The following is a 24,465-nucleotide window of genomic DNA, read 5'->3' on the forward strand; positions in this document are numbered from 1 at the left end:
GATCCAGTGAAGATGAAGGGTGTGAGAAATAGAGGGGGTTATAGCAGTGAGGAATGCAAAACCTGAAAAAAAAGACTCCAACTGAATGGCAGAATGGTAAAATCATAGAATGCTTTGGATTGGAAGGAGCAGACACATTCCACCAGAACAGGTTGCTCCAGGCCCCATCCAGCCTTGAGCACACTGGTGACTGGAGCTGCCCAGAACATGTGCCCTGGAGAGTTTGACCTTTCCCCCATGCAGGAGGTGATGCCTTCCTTCCTCTTCCCTCTTTTGGTGAATCAAGGACCTTGCAAGGCCACAAGAATGAAGATGTGACCCGTCTCCCAAGCTGTGTGTCCTTGGCATTTCTTTTTTTGCCTGTCAAGAAAAACATTACTCACACATGGAACTGACTGGAGCAGTTTGCATATCGCACCTTACATTGACTCCACACGTGATGCATGAACAGCATGAATGACAGAATAAGGATATTTTTTGCTGATTTAAGTCACTTCTGCCTTCACATGTTCTGCAGTGTTCTGTCATCACGGGTGTACTTGCTAAAATAACAATATCGGAGCAGGATGGAAACTTAACATCCAAACCATCCTCAGCCATTTAGAAAAAAGCCCTGGTAAGTCCAGTAAAGGCTTTGGAGCCAGTTAGGGAATCTCAGTCTGTTTCAGTGCAAGGCCATAAAAAGTGTGTGCTGTTCTGGCAGGCAGAACATCTGCCAAACTGGCTAATGAGAGCCAGGCTGGGGCAGCTCCAAGGCAAATGGAAGAGCTGCCCTGTAGGGTTGGTTTATAACTCTTTGAATTTGTAGGAGGTTACTAGTTTGTTGGAATTTTGAAAAAATTACTATATATTGAAAGAAGTGCAGACACCAAAAACCATGGAATTCCAGAGTGCCTTCAGTTTGATATACAATAGCTGGCTGGGAAGGGTGATTTATCCCAGCCTCCTGAGGATGTTTTCTGTCCCTTATTCTCCTCTCAGCTCTGCCCTGGAGGTTGCCCATGTCTCTGAATGAGAGGAGTTTGTTTGCTGTCGGCCCATGGAGAGTTTTTCCTTCCCCTAAGCAGGGAATTTGTTTTGCAGAGGGAGAGGTTTGGGCTCTGGAAAGTTTATGCTCCTTCTCTTTCTTCCTTGTTTTTTTGTTTTTTATTGTAATGATGACATATGGAAACTATTTACACAGGAGCATGCTCGGCTGCACTGAATGGAAATGCTGGAGTCCCGGCAGTCTCGTTCCGGATGCCTTGTGTAAGCAGCCAGCTGGTTTTGCTTTTCCTTTTATTTTTTTTTTCCTTCCCCCCCCTCTTTTCTTTTTTCCCCTCCCTCCCTGCCTCTCTCTCTTTTCAGGGGCCGACTGGGATAAGTTACACAAGTGTAAGGAAGGAAGCTTTGCCATCTGTGACCCGCTCAGTTCTCTTCCTTTGGCGCGCCCCTTGCGCCGCGAACTTCACGAAATATCTGTTTTCTATTTGGTGCTGGAGATCCCTTGCAGTGCCTGCTCAGCACTTTGACTCCTCTCCCGTTAGCTCATCGTGAGCAAGTTGTGCTAAATGCCAAAACACGAGAGCGCAGCACACGAATCCCCGCTTCGCCAGCACGCTTGTGCCTGGCAGCTCCTCGTCCTGCAGCTAAACCTTCCAAAATCTCGCCCTCGGAAAGAACCAGGGAAGGGATCTCACTGAGGTCTGAGCCACCTTCCTCAGAGGGGAGGGGAGAAGCGCTCAGTTCTGCAGGCAGCAGAGCAGAATCTTTTGTGCCGAGCTTTCCCCCGAGGAAGCGGCGAAATCGAGGAGCAGCTTTGGGAAGGGAGGGAGGAACTTCGGGCTGCGAGCGCCAGCGGCTGCCATGCAGTGGAGAGAGCTGCCTGCCATCTACTTCGAGGATCCCGGGAGCCCCGTGGAGAGATCCTCCTATCTCATTGAGCTCCATACTGATGGTAAACGCCGTCGGGGATGTTGTGCAGCACGAGCGGAGCCGAGCTTGCATTAGTCTGTGTCATTGTTATCATGGGAGCAGCTGAGGAAATTAGCTCGCTGGAGGGCTGCCAAGCACACAGTCAGAGGGCTGCTCTTCAAATTTATTATTATTTTTATTATTATTTATGACCCAGATGATGCTGTTGCCTCAGGGATGCTAGATCAACCTTCTGGTACCTGATAGGGAAGGAGCTGATCCACGGAACGCAGCTCCCCACCGGAACACTTGAGTGCATTTTCTGTTGTCTGTGCCTGGTTTAGACAGCAGGAAAGCATCTTGATTTCTAGAGCTGTTTTTTGGTTCTGATTTGCATCTCTGAGCACTGTTTTGTATTTGCATCCTTGGTCTCAGAGCTGGGACAGCTCTTCTGTGGGAAGCACAGAGCGGGGTCCTGTCCTGGGTTTTGCAGGAGTGTGTCTTTTCCTAGGGTCTAGCCTTTCCAGAGAGGTTGGTTTTTGCAAAAGAGCTGCTTCAGGGTTAAAGGTGGTTTGGGCATCTTTTGGCAGGGTCCAGTGTGTTGGTGTTTAGGTTAATGCTACAAACCTTTGCTGCTTTGGCCACACTGTGTTTTGATCCTGGTAAATTTTGTATATTCTGTAATGTAAAGTCCAGGTTCTGATGAAGATATGCTCCTTCTGTAACTGTTAAGCATCAAATGTGAAAAGGTTTTGCTCTCAGGCTGCAGTTTGAGGGTGTCTGTCTTTTTGAGACACATCCCCAGCAAAAGCTTTGTAAATAATAACATTTAAGAACTTTTTAGAGCTTGCAATATAACGCTTCTGATTTTTGCATATGGCTGTCATCTCTTAGTTAAAAAGCAGACAAACCAGAAGGCTGCCATTCCAGCTCCGTGGATAAATAAAAACTCCATCATTCAGGTTTCTTTTTTTTCAAGAGCTGTGCTAAATCAAGGGGTGTGGGGGAGGAACCGGCCTCATTCAAACATTTGTCCAGATTTTGAGTGGTATTTTAAGGGTGTGGGGGAAGCAAGGAAGAGAAACAGGCTTCGTGCTGCAGAACGCTCAGCAACCTGAGTGTGCAATCTGGAAGGTCTTCACAAACCCCAGAGAAATGTTATCTTAATTTGATTTGGGGGTGGTAGAGGCAGCTGTGGCTGTGCACTGGTGAAGGGGTTCTGATTTCTTCCCACTCCCTGCCTCTGCCAGGAGCACATGGTGCCATTTCTCTTGGCGGGTGCAGAGTTTTTGGCATGGGCTCCCTCTCCACTCCAGAGGGTGTTCTGGAGAGACTGAATCAGTAATTCATCCAGGATTATTTTGTCACAGCAAATCTTCAGCAGGCTGTCATGAGAGAGGGGAAGAGAACCTCGTGGTGCTTTTTGCCCACTCTCAGATAACAACTTTGAACACACAGAGAACGAGCTGCCACACCACAGCTCCTGTGCTCATAAAAAAAGGGGGAAATCAGCACTGCTGTGCTGGCAAGCTCAATTTTACATGTACCCACTTCAGGAACATGAGGCACTGGAGGAGGGAAGTCTCTTCTGAGAGCAGGAACAACCATGTGATGTGGGAAATGTTTGAAACTCTGGAGAACTGAGAGTGTGAACTAGCTGCACCACAGGCCCTAAGCAGGTCTCGCTGCTGGGGGTTCTCTGCTCAGTATTCTTTGTCAAAGGTAAAATAAAACTCTCAGACCCAGAAGAAGAAACCAAGTGACATTCCCTTTTTGTATGGTTATTGTTTCCTTGCATAGTTTTCATCTGTCTTAATAGCACTGAGGCTGCAGAATGCAAAAATAGCAATTATTTTGGAGTTTACATACATGCCCTGCATACATCCCAGTGCCTGTGGGAAGGGCACTGTGTATGTGTAGCTCTGCTTGGGAGTTGCTTTATTGCAATTGAATTGTTTTGGGGTTTTAAAAACAAAATCTTTATTTACAAAATCTACTTCACACGTTCAGTATGGCATTGTTCTATAGTTCTTTGCTGGTGAGAAGGACAGGCGCTCAGAAATTTCAGAATGGATGTGTGGAGCGTGAACAGAAAATTCATCTTGAGGTTTGTTTGCATCAGAGTGGTGTCGGTACTTATCAGCACCTCAGAGTGTTGATGTGTTATTTAGTGGCTTTGAAGTGCTGGGAGAAATGGGGCTTTCTACTCAAAGTACTGACAGCTTCTCTCCTCACACTGGTGGCCCGTGGCAGGGGCAGTGCTGTGTCTGTCCTTCCATGGCCTCTGCTCCAAGGACAACGTGCAAAACCTTCCTGCTCCTTCAGCAAACGCTCTTCTCTTCCCTGGGCTGCCCATCCTGGGAGCCTGGTGGCTCTGAGCTGCCTGCTTGTAGCTTCTGATACTGATGGCAATCTTCAGGCATGACAGCACACACTGTGAGCCAGCAGAGCTGCTTGCTGTACTGAGTAGGATGCTGTCTCTTCTGATCATCTTCCGGGAGCATTCCCGTGTGCAAGTGCTGCCTTTGAGTGTCTCTTTAAAGCTCCTACCTGCCAAGAGTCAATTTGTCACTGTGCAGCTGCCACTTCCCCAGCTGCCCTGGCTGTGTGTGATCCCAGAGCCTGCTGCTGCAGCCCAGCTTCCCTGATGGTGATCCCTTTTCTCTGCTGCAGATGGAGGCAGCTATGACGTTGTCAGCGATGCCTCCAGCCCCGCGGCCAGGGAGTGCTGCACCCAGCAGAGCTCTGCCCGCCACAACTGGGAGATGAACTACCAAGAGGCAGCCATCTACCTCCAGGTGAGCCCTGCTGGATGGGGGGAGAATGGGCTGCAGGAGCTACCGTGCTTCTTGGCCATGGGACACAGTTTCTGTTTTGAGGCTGAAAATCGGGTGCTTTGCTGGAGATTCTGCTTTGGGAGTGGGGCGGTGCTGAAGGCACCTCTGGATAGGCTTTGGAAGTCATCTGGGGCAACTGAAGAACAAAATCCCCACCCTCTCCCAAGGACAGTGCTGTTGGGGGGTTCAGCACGTGCACAGTTCTGCCCCCTCGGCACAGAGGTTTTTGTAGCTGGTCAGAGATTGTTGTTTCATCCCTGCAGTGGCTCCTGGGGGAATGGTCAGTGCTCTCCTGTTCTGGAAGTGCAAGTCCCCATCCTGCCTAAGCCATGGGGTGGGCCAGTTCGTGTCAGTCAAGTCCTGCAGGTCTTGTGAGGCACAACAGAAAGCAGAGGGTTTGATTTCTAAAGGATTAAAGAATGCTGGGATTAGGATCAGTCTAGGAGTGAAATTCATAATATTTAAAGCAATGAAGAATCAGACACCACCTGTGCTTCAGTTACCAGAAACAGCATCCTTACTGCAACAAAGGTTTTGCTTTTTTAAGGTTGCTGTACATCTGGTGTGAGGAATTAGTCACCAAAAGTGAGCTTCTCCCAGAGCTGTCCAGTCTGAAATGGTTGCTGGTTCCATTACTGTCTGTCCTTCCTTCTCTTCGTTCCCTTTCAAAGCTCTGAGGTGCTTTGGACCCAGTTGGGGTGGTTTTTGTTTAAGCCACTGCAAGGTGACAGAAACCATTTTTTTCCTGCATGCTGTGACCACACAGGACTGAGAAATCTCACTTCTCAGATATTTTAAAACAGTGTGAGCTGGACCTTGGCAACCCTTGAGCTCCGTGGTGTGGTGGAGCAGCCCTGACAACGCAGGGTGGCTCCAGGCTTTTGTTTAAACTCCTGATTATTGGAGCAGCTCTGCAAAGGGTCATTGACTGCTGCAGCTCTGATGGTAATGGGCACAGCAGGCCTGGCCCTTTGGATGGGGATGATTGCTGCTGCTGCCTTGACCAATGGCCACAATGACACTGTCCTTGAAATGAGGCAGAATCACTTCAAGAGAGTTTTGTGAGCAGTGCCTGCAGGGAAGTGCTGGGTCTGGATAAGAGGGCTTTGCTGTCCAGGCACGTTTGGAATTGCTTGGCTCCCAAGAGGCAGGATTTAGGCTGTTTGTCATTCCACAAGTGTGTCCTGCCAGGCGTGGATGGGAACGACTCTGCTGATCTCAGGCTGGGCTCTTTGCAGGGCTGGCTCTGTCCTGCTCAGCCTGGCTCTCTGACCCAGCAGTGTTTGTTCTGAAACCCAGTGTGAGCTGGAGTAACTGAGAAACATTGGGAGCCCTCTCCTGAGCGAGTCTGGAGAATGCTTCACTCCCTAAAGGAGAGTTCCCTGACCTCGTTATCCATTTGCAATCACAGCTATTCTGCTTTGATAGTAATAGCTTGGCTGTCCTTGCAGTAATTGCCTGCCTGGGAAGATGTTAATTTAAATAAAACTTCACTACTTCTTGTGCATCTGTGTGGCCCTGCTGGGGAAAAGTGATCTCTTTTGACAGTTCCCAAGAGGCAGCAAATTTCCTGTGAGTGACAAAAGCTCCCTTGCCAAAACTGTTGACTCGAGAAAGAGAAGAAGCTGTTGGGTGGTTCTGATGAAAACCCTCTAAAATCTCCCCAAACTAAGTTTCATCCTAGGGGTAAAAATAGTCACGATGTAGCTGTTTGAAAATCAGTTGTAGGCAAAGTGTTAAGATGGAGTATCTGACCTTTTAATGTTAATTAAGCTTTCTAGTTAAGAGGGAATGACAAATCAGCATAGAGACTTGTTAATTTTTCATGGAGTCTGTCTTACATTCCTGGAGCAGAAAACGCTGTGTGTGCTTCAATGTTTTCTTACAGACATTTTGCAAGGCCAAGATAAGGAGGAACAAACTGTCAGCCAGGTGCCCTGGAGCTTATCTGGGTGTTTTCATGTTCTGTCCTGGAGAAGTTTAATCAAATAAGTCTGTAAAAACGTGGAAGTAGTTGCAAGTAAATGAAGTGCTGTGTTTATGTTGGGATGTTGGCTGACGTTTCTTTGCCTGCCTTTGTAAACTCTCCCAGCTCTCTGCCTCATTGTGAAAAGGCTCAGGGGTTTCTGAAGCAGGAGTTCGTGGATATTAAAAAGTTTCATTACTGAAATGTGGTTATGAGCAGAAGGGGATGTCCCGTGTGTGGGGAGTGCATTCCTCAATAAACACATCAACAACGGGCTGTAAATGGGAATAGCCTGTTGGGAATTGTATCTAATCCCTAAAAAAATCCGCATTCTTCGCTCTTTTATAGTACCAAGAGTCACTAATGCTGTTCCCTTCTTTATTCCTGCTGCCCTAGGAAGGAGAAAATAATGACAAGTTCTTCACTCACCCCAAAAATGCCAAAGCACTCGCTGCCTACCTCTTTGCACACAACCACCTTTTCTACCTGATGGAGCTGAGCACGGCCCTGCTGCTGCTGCTGCTGTCCCTCTGCGAGGCTCCAGCGGTCCCCATGCTCCGCCTGGGCATCTTTGTGAGTACCTGGGCCTAAGTGACAAAGTCTGCTTGCTCTGCAGCGTGGGTAAGAGGAAAATGATGGCCAAACAGAGAGGAAGAGGAGGCAGCAAGAGGAAAAAAATCCCCCAGGCTTGTTCTGTAAATGGTTGACAGCAGATAAGCCGGACAGCAAAACTTCCTTTTTCCATCTGATCTAGGCAGACCACAATGAAAGCGATGCTCGTTTTGTGTTATCAATTTGTGCAGTTCTTCATTTAGTAACAGAAATAGGTGTTTTTTTCCACTTTCATGAGACAAGTCAGCAGTCTGTGAGCTTTGATGGGGGGGTTTCAAAGTTGTTGTTGTCAGGGCTGGTGCCATTACCCCAGCACCACCACTGGTTCCTAGAATACAGCCCAGGCTCTTCCCCGTGATTGTCCAGAATATCTAATTCAAGTGAAAACCCTTCTCTGTATAAGCTCTCTCTGCCCAGAAGCTCTCCTTCCTGTGTTCCACTAAAAAAAATTACAGTATCCATCTTTTTTTCAAAGTGTTTCTGCTCAACTTGTTGATGTCTTGCCCTTTTGTTTAAAATGTATCAATAAGTTTTTTTCTGTGTTGCTTAAGCCCAGAAGGGACATGGATTTCAGGAATTTCTGCCCTGCTGCTGCTTAGAAGAAAATTGCACAGGCTTTAATAAAAGCACAAAGCAGTAGAAACAGAAATTTTGAAAAACACTGCTATGTTAGCTGTAAAAGAGTGGCTTGGGGTTTTCCTGCATGCCACAAGGCAATGCTCAGACTGCTGTCAAATCCAGCTGCTCCTTGGAAAAGGAGGGGCAGGAGCGTGGCCTCTGCTGTGTGCTGTTCTCACCAAACCTGTGCTGCGGCAGGTCCACGCAACCCTGGAGCTGTTTGCGTTAATCGTGGTCGTCTTTGAGCTCTCCATGAAGATGAGGTGGCTGGGCTTCCAAACCTTTATCAGGCACAAAAGGACTATGGTCAAGGTGAGTTATCTGCTTGATTGCCAGGGCTTCTCCTTGAGCACCTCCAAGAACTAAAGAGCCAGATGAAATATCGTCCTGCACTATGGCAGGGTGCCGTAGCCGCTATGTCCCGGCTGCCAGATGATTCATGAGATCCCTCAACTCTCAGGGACGCCTCCCATCCTTCAAATGTGCAGATGAGCAGGTGGCCAGGCAGGGCTTTGCCTCTGATCCCCCCTCTCTTGCAGACGTGTGTGCTGTTGGTGCAGTTCATCGAGGCCATCGTGGTGCTGGTGCGCCAGACCTCGCACGTGCGCATCACCCGCGCCCTGCGCTGCATCTTCCTGGTGGACTGCCGCTACTGTGGGGCTGTCAGAAGGTGATGCTGGGCTGCCTGGGGCTTCTGCCCTCACTGCTGGGCTGGGCTGGAGGGAAAGCACTCACATCCTGTCCAGTTGGGCGCGGGTCTTGGGTTTTCAAAGAGACAGGAGCTGTTGTTGGTTGTTGTAAAGTTGTTTATTGCAGGAGCGCATCGGTCTCGAAGAGTTCAGAGTAGTGAAGTCCGTGCTAAAAGCTTCCTGGCACAGAGTGCTGGTGTTCTGAGCAGCAGCAGCTAGCAGCTACTATCCCTTTTTGTCTTCTTCCCTTTTGCACCCCAGTACAGAGGGCTTTTATTAATAAAGCATCCAGTCAGCTAAAAACACGATTCTACAACATTCTTCCTGCACCAATCTGAGCTTGATTCTAACGGGTGAAAGTAGTGTCAGTTCTTACCCTAAATCTGCACATGTAGTTCTATCTGTTCATGCAAATAGTTCTGTCTGTTCTATCTAGAAATGCAAGCAGTGTTCTGCTATGTTTTCATTATGTCTGGAGCTAAGTTTATTTTGTGAAAGGTAACACTACTGAACTTTAAACTAGGCTTTAGGGCTTTTTACTAGCTAACATGGTCTCTTAAGGCACTTAAGTTATATTTCTACTTACTTAAAACTAAAACTTACACTTTTACCTCATGTCTGTGTGACTTAATGTATTTCATTTTCTCTAAAGGTTCCAATTTAATCCCTGCATTCCTTTCTCTCTCTGAGGGACTGAGAGTGGCTTATATTTCATGCATTCCAACAAAATCCCAGGAAATTCAGTGTCTTTCATTGGCATTTGTGTTGGAGATGGTTCCACTGTGAGCTAAGTGTGGATGTGCTGATGGAGCACAGGGCTTGGGTGTATAAACCACCTCAGAGAGACCAGCACAGGGTGTGGCTGCACTGGCTCTGCTCCTGGCCTTGCCTGGAAGCTCACAGTGAATCAGAGCTGCTCTTTAGTCTGCAGAAGGAGAGTTGACAGCGAGACATTAGTGTTGTTTGCAGTACCTGAGAGCTGACTGCAAAGGACAGATGGGTAGCTTGCAAATGATCCTAATTTAGCAAGCTTTCTACTTTTAATCCTTGGAGGGAGTGGGAAAAAAGCCCTCAAGTGTGGGGTGGTGGTGGTGGGTTTTTTTCTTTCCCCTGACAACCTGGAGGAGTAAATGTGCAAATTTTAATTTATTAATGTTTTCTCTTATTTTTCAGAAATCTGCGACAGATCTTCCAGTCCCTCCCACCATTTATTGACATCCTTCTCCTCCTGCTTTTCTTCATGGTGATTTTTGCTATTCTGGGTGAGTTGTATTTATGGGTGGAGAAGTGATGCTCTTAACCAGTGATTGTCCAAAAGCAACATGAACAGCCTGGATGAATATAAAGCTGATCAGATCCAGAGAATTGCCAGGATCTTCCATTCATCCCATTTCATCTGCAGTCAGATGTTAAAACATCCAAAAAATCTGAAAGCTGGGTATTTAATTTTGGGACAAAAGTCCTTTTGACCTCTTCCAGAACACAGTCAGTGGTGTGTGTTTTCAAGCTCTGCTTCCACCAGCTCTTGCTCAGTGCTGACACTTTAATCTGCATCCCCACAAATGCACGTGTCTGGAGTGTACCTGCTACAGTCCAGACCATCCCCAGAAAGTTTATTTTCCAAAAAGAGCACTGAAATGCCAATGACATCTATTGGCAGATCTCTGTGGAGAAAGTCTTCCAGATGCTCCCATCCTCAGGGTGTCAGAGAGGATTTGCTGTTAGTGGGGCCTTCCCTTTGGGAACTCCTCCACTGCTCGACATGGAACTGACTTTATTTTTGTCTGTTCTTTCTCCTTTCTCTCCTCCTCTGTTTTCCCTGCTGCCTCTTTAGGTTTTTACTTGTTTTCTCCTAACCACTCGGATCCAGTGAGTATCTTGATTCTTTCATTAAGAATTCAACCTTACAGTGCAGCCATAGTTTATTCCATGTGGGACCAAACTCTGGCTGCTCCTGGCAGTGTCACCCTGCTTTACCCTCTGCTGGGGAGGAAGACTGTGGAAGGAACTTCCTCCAGGACAGGATGTCCCAAAGGGAACATTCTCAGAGTTGTTCCTTGTCCTTGATGCCTTCATTCAGCCAAAAGAGCCACCTGCCACTGTCCCCAGGGGAGGAGGTGTCTGGGGCAAAGCTCAGCCACTTCCACTGCTGTGGTCAGAGTCCAGCAGCCACTGGTTCCTGCTGCTGCCCAGGCTGTGGCTGCCTGTGAGAAAGTACTAACAGAAATGTGCTTTTGGTTTAACCCTTCACACACCATTTCTCAGGGAGCTTTAAAAAGTGCTGAAGTGCTTTTCCCTAGGGAAGGCATCAGGGAATTATGGGAGTCCCTGTCTCCAAAGGGGTGGGGGGACTTGTTGTTTCTTTGAACAAAATGTCCCTATGAGTTCCTGCTTGCATTTTGTCATGGGAATTTTTTCTTGCAGTACTTCAATACCTTAGAGAACAGCCTGGTGAATCTCTTTGTGCTTTTGACCACTTCAAAGTAAGTTCATGCTCTTCTATCTCAGTCTTTCCCTTTATCCCAAAGGAGTCTGGCAGAGCCAAGAGTTTATCTGCAGAAGTGCTCTGTTCTCCAAATGTGTGACCCCTTTCCTCTGCCTGAGAGAGAGAGAGATGGCCAGGGTCAGCCTGCATGGGAAGAGCTGGTATTTCATTTTACTTTAGGACACTGTGACCTCAGCTGCAGAGTTATCTCTAAGGACTCAGATGTTTTCATCACTGTGAGGGCAATAAGGGGGGAAAACCAGCTTTGTTAGGCCTTGGTCCAAGAAGGGAAAATATGTGTTTGTGCTCCTTTGTCAGCCAACAGCTCACAGGTGAAAAGTAACTTCCTATTTCTGTGCTGCAGTTCACCTGTCTGCTGGGAAATTGGGATAGCAGCAGTGAGTAAATATTGATCTGCTGTCAGGGAGAGCCCTGAGGATTAAGAAATTAGCAAAGGATGGAAGAAATCTGAGGTTGTCACACCTGCACTGAGGCTGTGCTGCTGTTGTTAAGTATCAAAGCACAGCCCTTAACCAAACCACAAATCCCATTTGGTGTTTGGGATGTGTGAGGAATGTGCTTGCCACATTTATTTTTACTCCACGAGTTTTGTACAAATGTGCAGATCTTTAGGTGTGAGTTTATTCACACCCCCCTTGCTGTGCCTGCTGCCTGTGCAGTGGGCTGTGTGCCATGGGTGTTTTGGTGCTCAGCCTTGTGTCCTTTGGGATGCAGTTTCCCTGATGTGATGATGCCATCCTACGCCCGCAACCCCTGGTCCTGCGTCTTCTTCATCGTGTACCTCTCCATTGAGCTCTACTTCATCATGAACTTGGTAAGTCCCCAGGGGGGCACTTCACTTCCCTCTGCCTGCTCCTGGAGCTCATTGCTCAGCAGAGTCTTCCCCATTCCCAGAACTGCTCTGCAATCATCTCAGACCCTTTGGCAGAACGATTCTAGAAACGGCAGCTTGGCTACAGATAGAACTCTTTTAATGTCTAACCATGAGGAATCGAACTAAATCACAGAAAACCAAATTATATGAGCATCTTTCAACTACTCTCCCATTAATACCGTGCTTGGAGTGACATACTCGGTTGCATGAAATTTATTATCCTTCTCTGTCTTAATTATTTATCATAAAATGGCATTTTATTATCTGAACTTGCCCAAAATACTTTGTAAATCAGTTTGAAGGGAATGGAATTACTCAGGATGGCAGGACTGCAGTGCTGATCACTGCATGGCTGCCCAGGGGAGGATGTGAGTGCTGGAAAAGGACTTGCCAAAGGAGCTGAGGAATTCTGCAGCCCAAGGTGAGGGATTTGATGCTTGTGGTTGGATTTCACTGCCTTTCCAGGTGGAGGGTTAGCTTTGCTATGGGTTAGCCAAAGCTCCCAGGAAGGGTGAATCCAGAGAGCAGCCCTCAAACTCTTCTTTCCAGGAACAGATCAAGGTGTTTTAATTAATCCTTTCATATTGTTTTCTGCTGGCATTTGTGTAGCTCTTAAAACCCACTAGCAAGTGGTAAGAGGCCAGAAACATCTGGGCCTCCTCCAAAAAGGGGGTCAGAGCTGTGAGCTTGGGGATCCCTTTGTGGGATCCCTCGTGCCAGCGGGACCTCACCGCCTCCATCAGCATTCCTGCTGCAGGCAGTGCCTCTCCTTGCTTTCCTGAAACCCTGCAGAGTACAAGGGTCAAAACAGCACTTTTTTTCCCCTGTCTTCTCAGCTCCTGGCTGTTGTGTTTGACACTTTCAATGACATTGAGAAGAGGAAGTTCAAGTCCCTGCTGCTGCACAAGCGCACGGCCATCCAGCACGCGTACCGGCTGCTGGTCACCAAGCAGGTACAGCTGTGCCAGCAGCACCCTGGGCTGCCTGCTGGGACAGCACCTCCAAAAAAAGGGCTTTTAGCTCTGCTGATTGTGATCAGGCTCACCACGGGCTGCTGGGTTTTTATTCTCTGTTTGTGTGCTCTGAATTTCGGCCCTGTGTGAGGTTGTGGCTTGGTAACATGAGGGAGGTTTGTTCTGCAGTGTATGTGATCATTGATTTCTCTCTGAATCAGTCTGGGTCACTTGAGGACTCATTTGGCTTACCAACAATCACTGCTGAGAGGAGGGATGGGTATGCAATTGAAAATATAATCCATTTTCTAGGTCCTGCACAAGCGAGCAGTGCAGAAACAGAAGGAATTCACCTACAAACAGCTTTTTACAGGGACAAACACAGTGGGGAGAAGGTTGATTTCTTGCTTAACTTGTTGGAGCAGCAAGAGAAATAAGACCCAAAAATAACTAACCCACTTCTAGTAGATTAGTTCATGTTTAGTGCACATAGCTGATGGTCTTAAAAATGTGCCATGATGGGATCTGTTAGGCTGCCTGCTAATTTCCCAAAAAGAGGGGTTGAACTCTGCTTGAGGTGTCTGGTTGGACAATTTTCAGGTGATGGGGCAGCAGGGAGCAGTTCTGCATTTGCTGGAGGGACCCATTGCCAGCAAAGCTTTCTGATCTCTGTGCCCTGGGATGAGCTTGGTGTGTGAAAGTAATAGCTCAGGGTACTTAGGGGGCTCAGTTATAATGTATGAAATCCCGCTTAAAACAAATCCAGGGTGAGAATTAAAAGCCTCTGTGCATTCCTGCCTGCTGCTGCTGTTTCTGACAGCGTTCCTTTGTTGCCAGAGGCCGTCTGGAATTTCCTTCAAGCACTTCGAAGGGCTGCTGCGGTTCTACAAGCCTCGGATGTGTGCCAGGGAGAGATATCTCACCTTCAAAGCACTGAATCAGAGCAATACCCCTTTAGTCAGGTAGGATGCTCCTGCTGCTGCAGCCAGAGCAGGGAGGTTGCTGTGCTTTGGAGAGGATGGCTGGGTTTATGGAATGGGCGCTGGGGAAGGGTTTTTCTGGGAAGCAGGGAGCTGGGAGGGGTGGGTACCCTGAGAGCTGAGGTGCTGGAGTTCCTGCGTGCCCTCTTGTGGATACAGGGCTGTGCTGGCACTCACAGGCAGGAGCTGCTTCCCTCTCCCCTGGCAGAGCAGAGGCAGGAGCTGGGGAGCAGCGCTGGAGCCTGCCAGGAGCATTTCCTCACACAGCGCAGCCTCGCAGCTTAACAAGTTTTTGCTTTTTTCCAGCAGCTGGCTGTCCCCCCCAGGGTTTGTTAATTAAAATTTGGTTCTGCTGGTGCTTTCAGGGAGGCCATCCTCTGTGTTATGAGGCAGAGAATTGCCATTCTGGTGGGGGGTGAGTGCAGCTAACTCCAGCCAGCAAGGGAGTAGAGGGAATTAGAGCAGGAGACCTTCTCTTCCTTTTCCTTTGTTCTGGCCGCAGACAGGTTCCAAGTGACTCTCCTATGAAACTGGTGCTGATGCTTCTCCTTGAAGTCAAGTGCTGCAGAGAAGTATTGAAAATGGCACAGGGAGAAAGACTGAGTTGTGAAATTTAGGCATCAATGTCACCAGTAAGAGTCTGAGAAGTTCAGCATCCTCACTTCCAGACACATAAAAGCTGTTACAAGCCTGACCCTGGGCACCTAGACAGGCACTCATGTTCTATGAGTTTCTTTGCTTTCATGTCCTTTTTCAAACTTCATTTTTACCCTGAAAAGAAAATGTGCACAGATGTTAGGAAAGGACTGGATGAGTAATTAAGGCAGTCCAAGACTTCTTCATGAAGAGCAGCGCAATCTCCATCCCTTGGAGTTGGCATCTAAGCCTCAGGTCCTTCCTCTCAGTGGTAAAACTGGAGTTCAGAAGAGTCAGAGTTTCCCTTAAGGGTTGAAGCATTACAGAAAGGAGATTCTGGCTATTGTCAGTCAGGAACCTTTGGCCAGGCTGGGAGGAGGTCACTGCTGAGTCCTGTCAGCTGTGGCTGCAGTTCTGATAAGGAGTTAATAACTTCCAGGGACTCTCCACTGGTGATGTCTGACAGGGACAATTAATGATCTGCTCACCCTCGAGGCTCTGATCAGATGTTTCTTTCTGTTTTGCAGTCTAAAGGATTTTTACAATTTCTATGAAGTTGTTGGCTTAAAATGGAAGGTAAGAGTTTGTTGGGTGGAGGAGAAGGAAACCGTGTGTGGGAGGGAGAGAAAAGGAGTGGCTGGAGAGGAGCTGGGTGAGAAACAAAGGCAATCTAAGAGAAGCAGGTGATGGGGTAGGGTGGGTTTCCATCCCTGCCCTTTTTTTTGCATGGGTGTAGCTCTGGCTGCTGCTGACCGTGGCTGTTCTGCTTCCAGGCCAAGCGGAGCCGCGAGCACTGGTTTGATGACCTGCCACGGACTGCCTTCCTTATTTTCAAAGGTGACACACTCTTTGCATGGCAGCGTGTGTTCAGCTGGCAGGAAGAGTATTCTTTACAGAGATAGGACTCTGTGAAGGGACCTTCTCTTGTGTCCCTGGCAAACACATCAGGGAAGGCCTTCTAACCAGCTCCCTGTGTGTGTCCAGTGCCTCCGAGGCCAGGGGCTGGGATTCGGAGTCTCCAGGGAAGATTTCTGTGCTGTAAATATTCCTGCAGTGACTGTGGACTGGGATTTGAGTTGTCACAAAAGCTGTTAGGCTGCCTGGTCCCATTCAAGTCAAGGACAGCAGTTTGGGAAGGGAAGAGAGGCCTGAAACCCCCATCAGAGTCATGTCTTGCCAATTTACCTCCTGTGTCCCCGTTTTCCTGAGTGGATTGTTGCCATCCAGAATTAAGAACCTGCAGCTCTTCTGAGGTGTTGTGTGCTCCTGGGGAGCAGCTGCCACCCTCTGATCCAAATACAGCTGCCACAGGATCCCTCAGAGCTCTGCTGATGTTCCCAACCCTCCTTGTTCCAAACACAGAGCATTTACCTCTGTCCACCCCAGAATTAGCACATAGAGACCAAACAGGGCATCCTGAGGGCTAAGGATGATGACTTCATTGCTGCTGAAATTCTAAAGGATGTTTAAACTTGTCCCCAAAAAGTGAAAGTTAATAATCTGCTGATCTGTTTAGCTTCTTTGCTGGGGATTGGTGTGGAAAATGTCTCTAAGGAGAAGACAGAGGGATCTGTGGTATGGAGGATGGTGTAAATGTTTGTTTTATCATCCTTTCCTTCACACAGGCATCAACATCCTGGTGAAGTCCCGTGTGTTCCAGTACACTATGTGTGAGTAGGAATAATCTGGTGGCTCTGGTGTGCTGGGTGTGCCAGCCCTCCAAGGATTTGGTGTGGTCTGAGCTGTGGTTCATGGATAAAATTTGGAGTTTTAGTGGAGAGGGAGGGAACTGCTTCATTTTCCCACCAGCCTGGGCTCTCAGCTCTCATTCTGGAGAGGCTCCCTGGCTCACTGCACAACAGCCCTGTGGAACTTGTTGCATTTAGCTGGGCTGGTGATCAGCTTTTCCAGCCTTGGGGGGTTTATCTTGCAGCTGAAGGATGCTGGATGAGGAAGTGCCTTTGCATTCTGTTTGCTCTCAAGGAGCTGTGAGCATCCTCGGTGCTGGAGGGATTGCTTGGCAACTGAGCTGCCTGAGACAGGGAATCTGTGCTTCTCTTCTCTAGGGGAGGAAGAGTGCTTCCTCCTGGTGCTACCTGCTGCCTTCTAAGTGATCTGTTCCTACTCAGTCATTTGGGGGCTGGGCTTTTTGGTTTTTTCTTTTAGTTTTGTTTGTTTTTGAACATAAAGGCACTGCATCTGTTAAAGGCCTGGAGAAAGATATGGGGGAAGACTCACAGTTTATGGGTTCAGTTTGTTCATTGACTTGGAACCAGTGACCCTGCCACTTGTCCTGTATTGTATTCTTTTCGTTGGCCTAAGAAATGGATATCCAGGTGTGGTTTTGCTATGGGTTTTTCCTTTCTTTTCCAGACACTGTGGTGGCTGTGAATGGGATTTGGATTCTTGTTGAAACCTTCATGCTGCAAGGTAGGAAACATGGCTTGTTGCTTAACTGTGGGCTGGGGGATTGGAAAAAAAGGGAGGACTTGAGAAAACTGTTCTTGTGTCTTGCAGGAGGGAATTTCTTCTCCAGGAATGTCCCATGGAGCTATGTAGTCTTCCTCACAAGTAAGCTGATGCCTCCCAACAGAGCTGTGTCATTTCCTGAGGAGCTGGGAAGGGAATTGAAGTTATAACCTAACCATGGGTGTAGTAGAGTCTCCACGCAGAACAATGGTGTGCCTGGCAGGGATTGTTTTGCAGACTTCTCTAGAGAGAAATCTCCACGAACACAGGGAAATGTGTTGATTTGGAAGGGAGAAGTCTCTTTGGCACCTCACTGAGAATGAGGAGGATGGGTGGGGTCTGTTAAACCACTGTTCAGAAATCCTTTAAAATCCCCACACATCCAGGAGGGGATGAGCTTCCCCATGAGCCTTTCCTGTCAGGCTGCTCATTCCTGACCCCTCTTGTTTTGCAGTCTATGGTGTGGAGCTGCTCCTGAAGACCACTGGGCTGGGGCCTGTGGAGTACCTGTCCTCAGGCTGGAATCTGTAAGTGCACATTCATCTTTTTGGGTTGGAAACACCAAGTCCTGAGCCAAGCCTGTAGAGAGGAGCCATCAGCAGCTGTTATAATTCTTCTGCCCCTGGCCTCGTGCATCTTGTTAGGCCGGAGCAGCACCAATCCCTCCTCTCTGCTGAAGCACTGCTGGTAAATCATTGCTCTTAGATTTATTTTATTTTATTTTTCTTTCCAGCTTTGACTTCTCAGTCACCCTGTTTGCATTTTTGGGGCTCATGGCACTGGCATTCAACATGGAGCCCTTTTACTTCATCGTGGTCCTGCGACCCCTGCAGCTGCTGAGGTGAGCTGGGAAAGGCTGGGCAGGGGGGATTCCAGAGAGCAGGTGGGAGAAAACAGCCTTGTTTTCCATCAGTCCCACTGGGGACTGAGCTCCTTAGCAGGAGAGGGCAAGGATTGCTCTGTGGGAATGTGACCGTGGCGAACAGGAATTGCGTGGGGTAATGGGATTAGCCCGAGTTATGGAAAGGAAGGATGATAAAAACTTGGGGTGGGATATGAAAACCCCGTGCTTTGGAGCTTAAGCTGATCTTTAATAGAGATCAAGGGATTTACTGGGGGCAGATTATCCTGTGTCTGCCTTCGTGGGGTTCTTACACCTCCTCTAAATTGTCTGATGCTGTTCAGAGAAAAGCTTTTCTGTCAGGGTGAGATGGTCTGAGCCAGTTTAATAATTTCCATTGAATTACCAGAAATTACAGTTTTCAAAGGATGCTGCTTTCTAGGGTGAAGTACTGCTCTGCTCCAACTGCATCTCACACTTTGAGCAAGGCCATGGCCTGTAACCTCTCTGCAGATCAGGGAGCTGGGGCTGATTAACCCTCTCATGTTGAGGTACACTCACCTTCACAAACACCTCCAGAGCCACAGGGGACAAGATTTGAGGTGAAATGTTTCATAAAAAACAGCTGATGTATCTTAGCTCTCCAGTGAGGATTTTAAGAGCACTTCATGATGCTCAAGAGTGGAAAAACAATAATGTTTTCTCTGTTCCTCCCCTGCCAAAGCCTGTTTGGCAGCTGTGTTTCTCTGTAAAGGCTGATGGGATTGCCAAATCTTAAATAAGCAGGCACACAGTAGTTTTCTTCCATCTTTTTTTATTGGGTCATGGAGGAAACACAGAAAAGCTTGTGTCTGGGGGAAGCAGGAATGAATCCTGACCCTGTACATGGGCCTAGTGTAAGTTCTTATAATTTTTAGGAGTTTTAAATAGCGCTTTATGCATCATGCCATGTAAAAAGACAGCCTATTTTTTCCCCTGAGATATTCAGTCCTGTAAACAATTGAATGTGTCACAAACACTTAGATGGGACAGCAGGTGAGCAGAGACCACGTGAGCAAGAAGTCAGGAAAGTCAGGAAACCTCAGTCATTGACCTGTGAGGTAGAAAGAGCTGGAATTGTCCTTTTAGCTCTTTCCCCCAGCACCAGGAGAGCTGCAGGGTGTGGGTAACTCCTGGCCTCTCCTTTCAGGCTCTTCAAACTGAAGAAACGCTACAGGAACGTCCTGGACACCATGTTTGAGCTGTTCCCTCGTATGGCCAGGTACCAGCCTCTGCTCTACCAACCTCTGCTCTTGGGGTGACGGCAGTGAAGGTTTGGGGTCGGGGTAGGGACCTGTCCAACCTGCTGAAGGGATTTGTGCTCTGATCTGTCAGTGGGTGGTTACTGATTCTTTTTAACCAGTGGAGTGTTCATCCTCCAATTCCTTGGAACAGCAACACTCCAGCACCCTGGGATCCTCCTGCTTTGGTGGTAGGAGGATAACTAAGATTCCCTGCTTGTTTTAGTCTTTCTCCCCCATCCCAGCTCTTGCTGAGAGACAAAGCCCCTGTGGGAAGAACATTGGCACAAATCCCCTTGGCCCCAGCTGTTCCCTGTCCTCAGCAGAGCCCCTGAGAGCGTTTTTGTGGAATGGTGGGGCAGAGGGAGCTGGTGCTTGAGTGCTGCCCTGCTTCTCTCCCGGGAGGCCTGAGCTGCTGGAGAGCCCCGCTCTTGGCACAGTCCCTGCCTGAAGGATGTGGAGAGGGCAGAAACAGTGTGTGGTGCTCTTTATTAAAGGAGCTGTGCAGAGATGTTTATTTAACAGAAAAGGACAGACTGGGAGGCAATCCAGGCTGCTCTTTGGTTTTTCTCTTCAGTGAGTGGCAAACTCCTTGTCCAAGGGCTCTCTGAATGAGGGCAGGCCAAGAGCTGCAGAGCCACAGCAGCAGGGAGGGTGGGCTGGGGTTTCCAGTGCTGCTTCCCATCCCTTGGAAATTCCTCCCAGAGCAACCAGCCTAGGATTTTGTCTTTCCTTGCCATAGCAACTCTTCAGCACACAGTATTCTTTCTGTTTCTGCCTCCAGCCTGGGTTTAACCCTGCTGATCTTCTACTATTGCTTTGCCATTGTTGGCATGGAGTTCTTTGCTGGCGTGGTCTACCCGAACTGCTGCAAGTGAGTACCTCAAATCCAGCCCCCTCAACAGTGCTTTTGGTGCTCAGCCAGCAGCAGGGAGCTCTGGCAGCTCCACTTCCCTGTGGAGAAGTGGCCAGAGGATGGAGCTAAATGGGGTTTTGTAGCTAAGGCAACACGTGGCAGAAATCCAGGAGCTACTTCATTTCTCCTGCCCCATGCCTGGAAGTGTCCAAGGCCACGTTGGACAGGGCTTGAAGCAACTTGGGATGGTGGAAGGTGTCCCTGGCCTTGGCAGGGGGTGGAACTGGATGGGCTTTAAGGTCCTTTCCTACCCAAACCATTCTGTTTCTATGATGCCAGAGTTGCTTGTCCAGCAACAAATTCACCCAACATAAATTCACCTGGTCCTGGATTCTAAGCTGTGCTGTGCCTTTAATGATGGCAGACCACATGGAAATGCCAAGCTTGAAGGGTGTAAGGAACTCAAACTCTCAGTTTCTCTGGTGTAATATTTGCTGAATGATTAGAAAGGCTCCATGTGCTCCCTGGGCTTGTGCTGGGCTGTGAAGGAGAGAGCATTCCTTTTCCTTCCAGAGGAAAAGACAAGTGTTGGCCAAGAGGTAGAAGTTGCTACTCTTCTTACTACCTTCTAGAGGGGCTGGTATTTATAACTTTTTAGATTTTCCTTGCTTTTCCAGTCTCTGCTGATTCTTTGTCCTGTTTTCTCCAACCAGCACAAGCACAGTCGCAGATTCCTACCGCTGGGTGAACCACACAGTTGGCAACAAAACAGTTGTGGAAGAAGGCTATTACTATCTCAACAACTTTGACAACATTCTGAACAGCTTTGGTAAGGGCACTTGTGTCCCTAGAAAAGATTATCCTGTGTTCCTGCAGAGCTGGATGGCTCTGTAATGCTCATGTGAGCCTGGGACTCTCCCAGAGCAGTGCTGCTAATGTACATCACTCTAGTGATAGTCTTCCCTGTCAAACACTTTATCTAAAAATCACTGTAAAACAGGTCAGGATGGATAAAACAATTCCCTGAGTGTGTTTTTTCCCTCTTCTGTGCAGTGACACTGTTTGAGCTGACGGTGGTCAATGACTGGTACATCATCATGGTGAGTGAGCCCCTGCAGGCAGCACAGGCTCTGCCAGCTCAGGCACACCTTCCACACCACCCATGGTGGCTTTGCTGCCGGGTTCTTTTGGTCCTGACTGTTGGGGGGCGTTTGACCCCTGCCATGCTGCTGGGCACGTTCAGGCTTCACAGGCTGGACAAATGAAGTCACTGTGTGCTCCAGTTTGTCACCCTGCTGTCCAAAGCCACCAGCTTTGGATGCTCTGTGTGTTTGCCTGTAGGAGCATCTCTTTTTAGCTGCAAGGACCTGTCGGGGCATTGAGCATTGCACAAGCAGTTCCTGGGGCAGAGTGTTTATGTTTCTGCTGCTTTGTGCATGTGTTGACAAGCAGCTAACGCTGCCTCTCCCTTCTTTGGTGCACTGCTCACTTCTTCCCTCTCCTCTTTAGGAAGGGGTGACATCCCAAACCACTCACTGGAGCCGTCTGTACTTCATGATCTTCTACATTGTGACCATGGTGGTGATGACAATCATCGTGGCTTTCATCCTGGACGCTTTTGTCTTCCGCATGAACTACACTCGGAAGAACCAGGATTCAGAAGGTCAGAACTGAGGCCTGGCTGACCTGCAGCCTTGTGTCTTCTCTCCCTGGTACTTTGTCCCTAGGAGAAAATGGGATTGGCCAGGAAAAAAACAGATTTTTTTTATTTTTTTTTACCTGACATCCTGAGCTAATTCTTTTGCTTGTCGTACTTTTGCTCAAGCTTGATCTTTGTGTGATATTTCTGTCTTTGTGCTCTGCCCCTCATCTCTCCCCCAGAATTCCCCAAAAAATCATGTGTGGGTGTATTTATGTTGGGTTTTTATATGTCTGTATGTTTGTGTGCACACACACATACAGACTTCAACCACTTGAGCCATTTCAACCAAATTCTTTGAGAATAGGAAGTTCATGGCCATTTTATAGGAAGTCCATTTCATGCAAGACTTCTAGGAAACATTGCAGCTATCGTGTAGCAAAGTTCAGTGAGGGGCCTGACAGGAAGGGAAGGTTGATAATTTTTTTAAACCAATTTCTCTTCCTCACTAATGCACTCACTGGTGGCAGGATGTGTCTCCAAGGTAATTTGCCAGCACTTTTGCCATGACCTGGAGGACAACAGACACTGCCTGTCCAGTTCTTCCCACATTCTCTGGTTGTACTTAGGCTGCTGACTCTGTGCTGGTTTTGGACATGCCTTTTCCTCTAGGAACTGGCAGAGACTGGGATCTGCACCCCCCTCATCATTTACTCACTGTCCTTTTCCTCCTGAGCTGGGGGGTCTGGAGCTGCAGGCACCTTCCTGACCTGCTAATTCAGGTGCCAAAGCCACACTAATGGCTCACAGCCCTTCTCCTGCTGTTCCTTCAAGTAAAGGCCCCACTCCCCTGGGTTTTTAGGTGCCAGAAGATCAAATCTGTGTGGCACAGGAACTGTTAATTAGGGAAACACTTGTGATCCTTCCTGCACCCAGTTTCAAGTGTGCAGTGAAAGACATTGGTTAGCCCTGGACTCCCAAGCTCTCTTAGGCAAGTGAAGGTCAAAAGGCAGAAACTCTTATGTGATTATTTGATTTCTTAACTTAGAGGCCAGCAAAAAAGCTACAAGATTTTTTTTTTTTTTAAGATACCAAGGAGCCTGATGAGAATTGTTTGAGTCAGAAGGTTTGCTGGCCCTACTCACTAGTTAACTTTGTCCCTGCCTTGTTGGGGGTTGAACATATCCATGTTCTAGTCACAAAGGCTGGTACAGACTGTACCTGACCTCTGGCTTGGTCCTGTGAGCTTTAGGCTTTGCCTTCCAGGGTTATGGTAGCAGCTGTTGAAGCAATGCTCATCTGGGTGACTTTTTTTTCTCCTCTTTCTGTTTCTTGCCTCTGCAGAAGATAATGGCATTGTGCTGGAGAAGGAGATCTCCAAGGAGGAGGTGATTGGCATAATTGAGCTGTACAAGAGGACTTCAGCTGCCACTGAAACAGCTCAGCTGCAGAAGATCGTGTTGCAGATGGACAAATATGGGGTAAGAGGAAACACTGTGAGTCCTCACCTTCAGGAGAGGGAGGTGTGCCAGGGCCACTTTGTCTGTCTGGAAAGAGAAGATCCACCTGCCTGTGTAGTGTTCAGGGCTGAGCTGCTGGAGGAACTCTGCAGCATCACAAAATTTTGCTGCTCTGGAAAAGCAGCAGCTGCTCCTTGAATAGCCTTGACAAAGGCTGGTCCCTGCTGCCTGGAAACTTCCCTAAGAGCTGTCCTGGCCCTGCTAACTGGAAAAAAAAGCATATTTCTGTTTCCTCTAAGGAAGCCACTATCTCATAATTCTCCTGCTCGTCTCTCTGTGCCATCATTCACTGAAGCTTGGACAGTCCTGGAACATTATGCAGCAGCATGATGGCATCGATTCCAGATCCTTCCTTTCTCCATAGCACTGCTTGTGCTTCCAGTCTAAAACATTCTAAATTGGGAAAATGAGCTCTTGTCTCAGAAGTGTTGTCTCATGCATCTGGGAAGAGTTAAAATGGTTGTTTCAAAATGGCCCTTGTAGCCCTGTGTCACCGTGACACAGGGCAGGTGCTGCAGCCTCTCAGGTGGCAACAGAACGAGCCTGGGGTGGTCTGAGCTCATCAGGGGGTGATGGGTGTCCACAGGAAGGATGCTTGAACTTCAGGACAGATCCAGCTGCTCAGTGACTAATGAAAGTCATTTTTGGTGTCTCCTCCTCCTTGCCCCACCTCTCTAGCAAATGTCCACAGTGTTTCTGGGACGCAGGTCGAGGACCAAGAGTGACCTGAGTATGAAGATGTACGAGGAGGAGATACAGGTATGTGGGCCTGAGCTGGAGCTGCCACCAAGTCTGTGCCGAGAGCATTCCCTGGGATAACAACCCATCCTTTCAAACCCTGGGGGCTGCTTTCCTCTGAGCCCAGGGGTTTGTTAAACCACAGAGCACATCAGAGCTCCTCAGGGGGTGCAGGTGTGTCAGTGACCACGCTGGGGGTGTGCACAGGCACTGCTGCTTTGCTGAGCTGCCCTGGGCTCCGCAGGTGTCTGCTGGGGCTGTCAGCACAGTTTGGTGCTGCCTGGAGCTCTTAAACCTCTGGAATGTGGCTGTGTTTGAGCTTAGGCGTGTCTGTCTGACACTGAAACCAAAGCTGGCTTGTCCCAGGCAGGCCTGCCTGGTTTGCAGGCTGAGCAAGATGGGAGACAGGTAAATCAGCAGATTCCCTGGATTTTTTGCACCTTCCTGCCTGTGCCATCTGTGGTCAGGAGCTTTCTGCCATGGGTTTGGTCACTGCCAAAGGTAGCTGAAGGTCGTGGGCTAATGTAATGATTAGTGCTGAAAAAATCAATCTTATAA

General features: G+C 48.3%; 1 protein-coding gene across 4 annotated transcripts in view; it reads left to right on the forward strand.

Annotated features, from left to right (window-relative positions):
• Positions 1-24,465, forward strand: part of TPCN1 (two pore segment channel 1) — a 41,078-nt gene that overhangs the window by 13,541 nt on the left and 3,072 nt on the right. For 2 of the 4 annotated variants that reach the window (XM_072936034.1, XM_072936035.1), the window contains exons 3-26: positions 4,567-4,691; positions 7,093-7,269; positions 8,125-8,238; positions 8,466-8,596; positions 9,789-9,877; positions 10,450-10,484; positions 11,040-11,098; positions 11,836-11,935; positions 12,832-12,948; positions 13,786-13,910; positions 15,092-15,140; positions 15,338-15,401; positions 16,190-16,234; positions 16,938-16,994; positions 17,082-17,135; positions 17,488-17,560; positions 17,767-17,874; positions 19,064-19,135; positions 19,939-20,028; positions 20,724-20,839; positions 21,064-21,110; positions 21,520-21,673; positions 22,994-23,130; positions 23,848-23,928. In XM_072936034.1, coding sequence (XP_072792135.1) covers positions 4,567-4,691; positions 7,093-7,269; positions 8,125-8,238; positions 8,466-8,596; positions 9,789-9,877; positions 10,450-10,484; positions 11,040-11,098; positions 11,836-11,935; positions 12,832-12,948; positions 13,786-13,910; positions 15,092-15,140; positions 15,338-15,401; positions 16,190-16,234; positions 16,938-16,994; positions 17,082-17,135; positions 17,488-17,560; positions 17,767-17,874; positions 19,064-19,135; positions 19,939-20,028; positions 20,724-20,839; positions 21,064-21,110; positions 21,520-21,673; positions 22,994-23,130; positions 23,848-23,928 — 2,219 coding nt within the window. Of the gene's footprint in view, positions 1-1,183; positions 1,937-4,566; positions 4,692-7,092; positions 7,270-8,124; positions 8,239-8,465; positions 8,597-9,788; positions 9,878-10,449; positions 10,485-11,039; positions 11,099-11,835; positions 11,936-12,831; positions 12,949-13,785; positions 13,911-15,091; positions 15,141-15,337; positions 15,402-16,189; positions 16,235-16,937; positions 16,995-17,081; positions 17,136-17,487; positions 17,561-17,766; positions 17,875-19,063; positions 19,136-19,938; positions 20,029-20,723; positions 20,840-21,063; positions 21,111-21,519; positions 21,674-22,993; positions 23,131-23,847; positions 23,929-24,465 lie in introns of all 4 variants that reach the window. The other 2 variants (XM_030285911.4, XM_072936036.1) reach the window with 2 other exon arrangements.

This window comes from Taeniopygia guttata, chromosome 15 (genome assembly GCF_048771995.1).
Source record: "Taeniopygia guttata chromosome 15, bTaeGut7.mat, whole genome shotgun sequence".
Lineage (NCBI taxonomy): Eukaryota > Metazoa > Chordata > Aves > Passeriformes > Estrildidae > Taeniopygia > Taeniopygia guttata.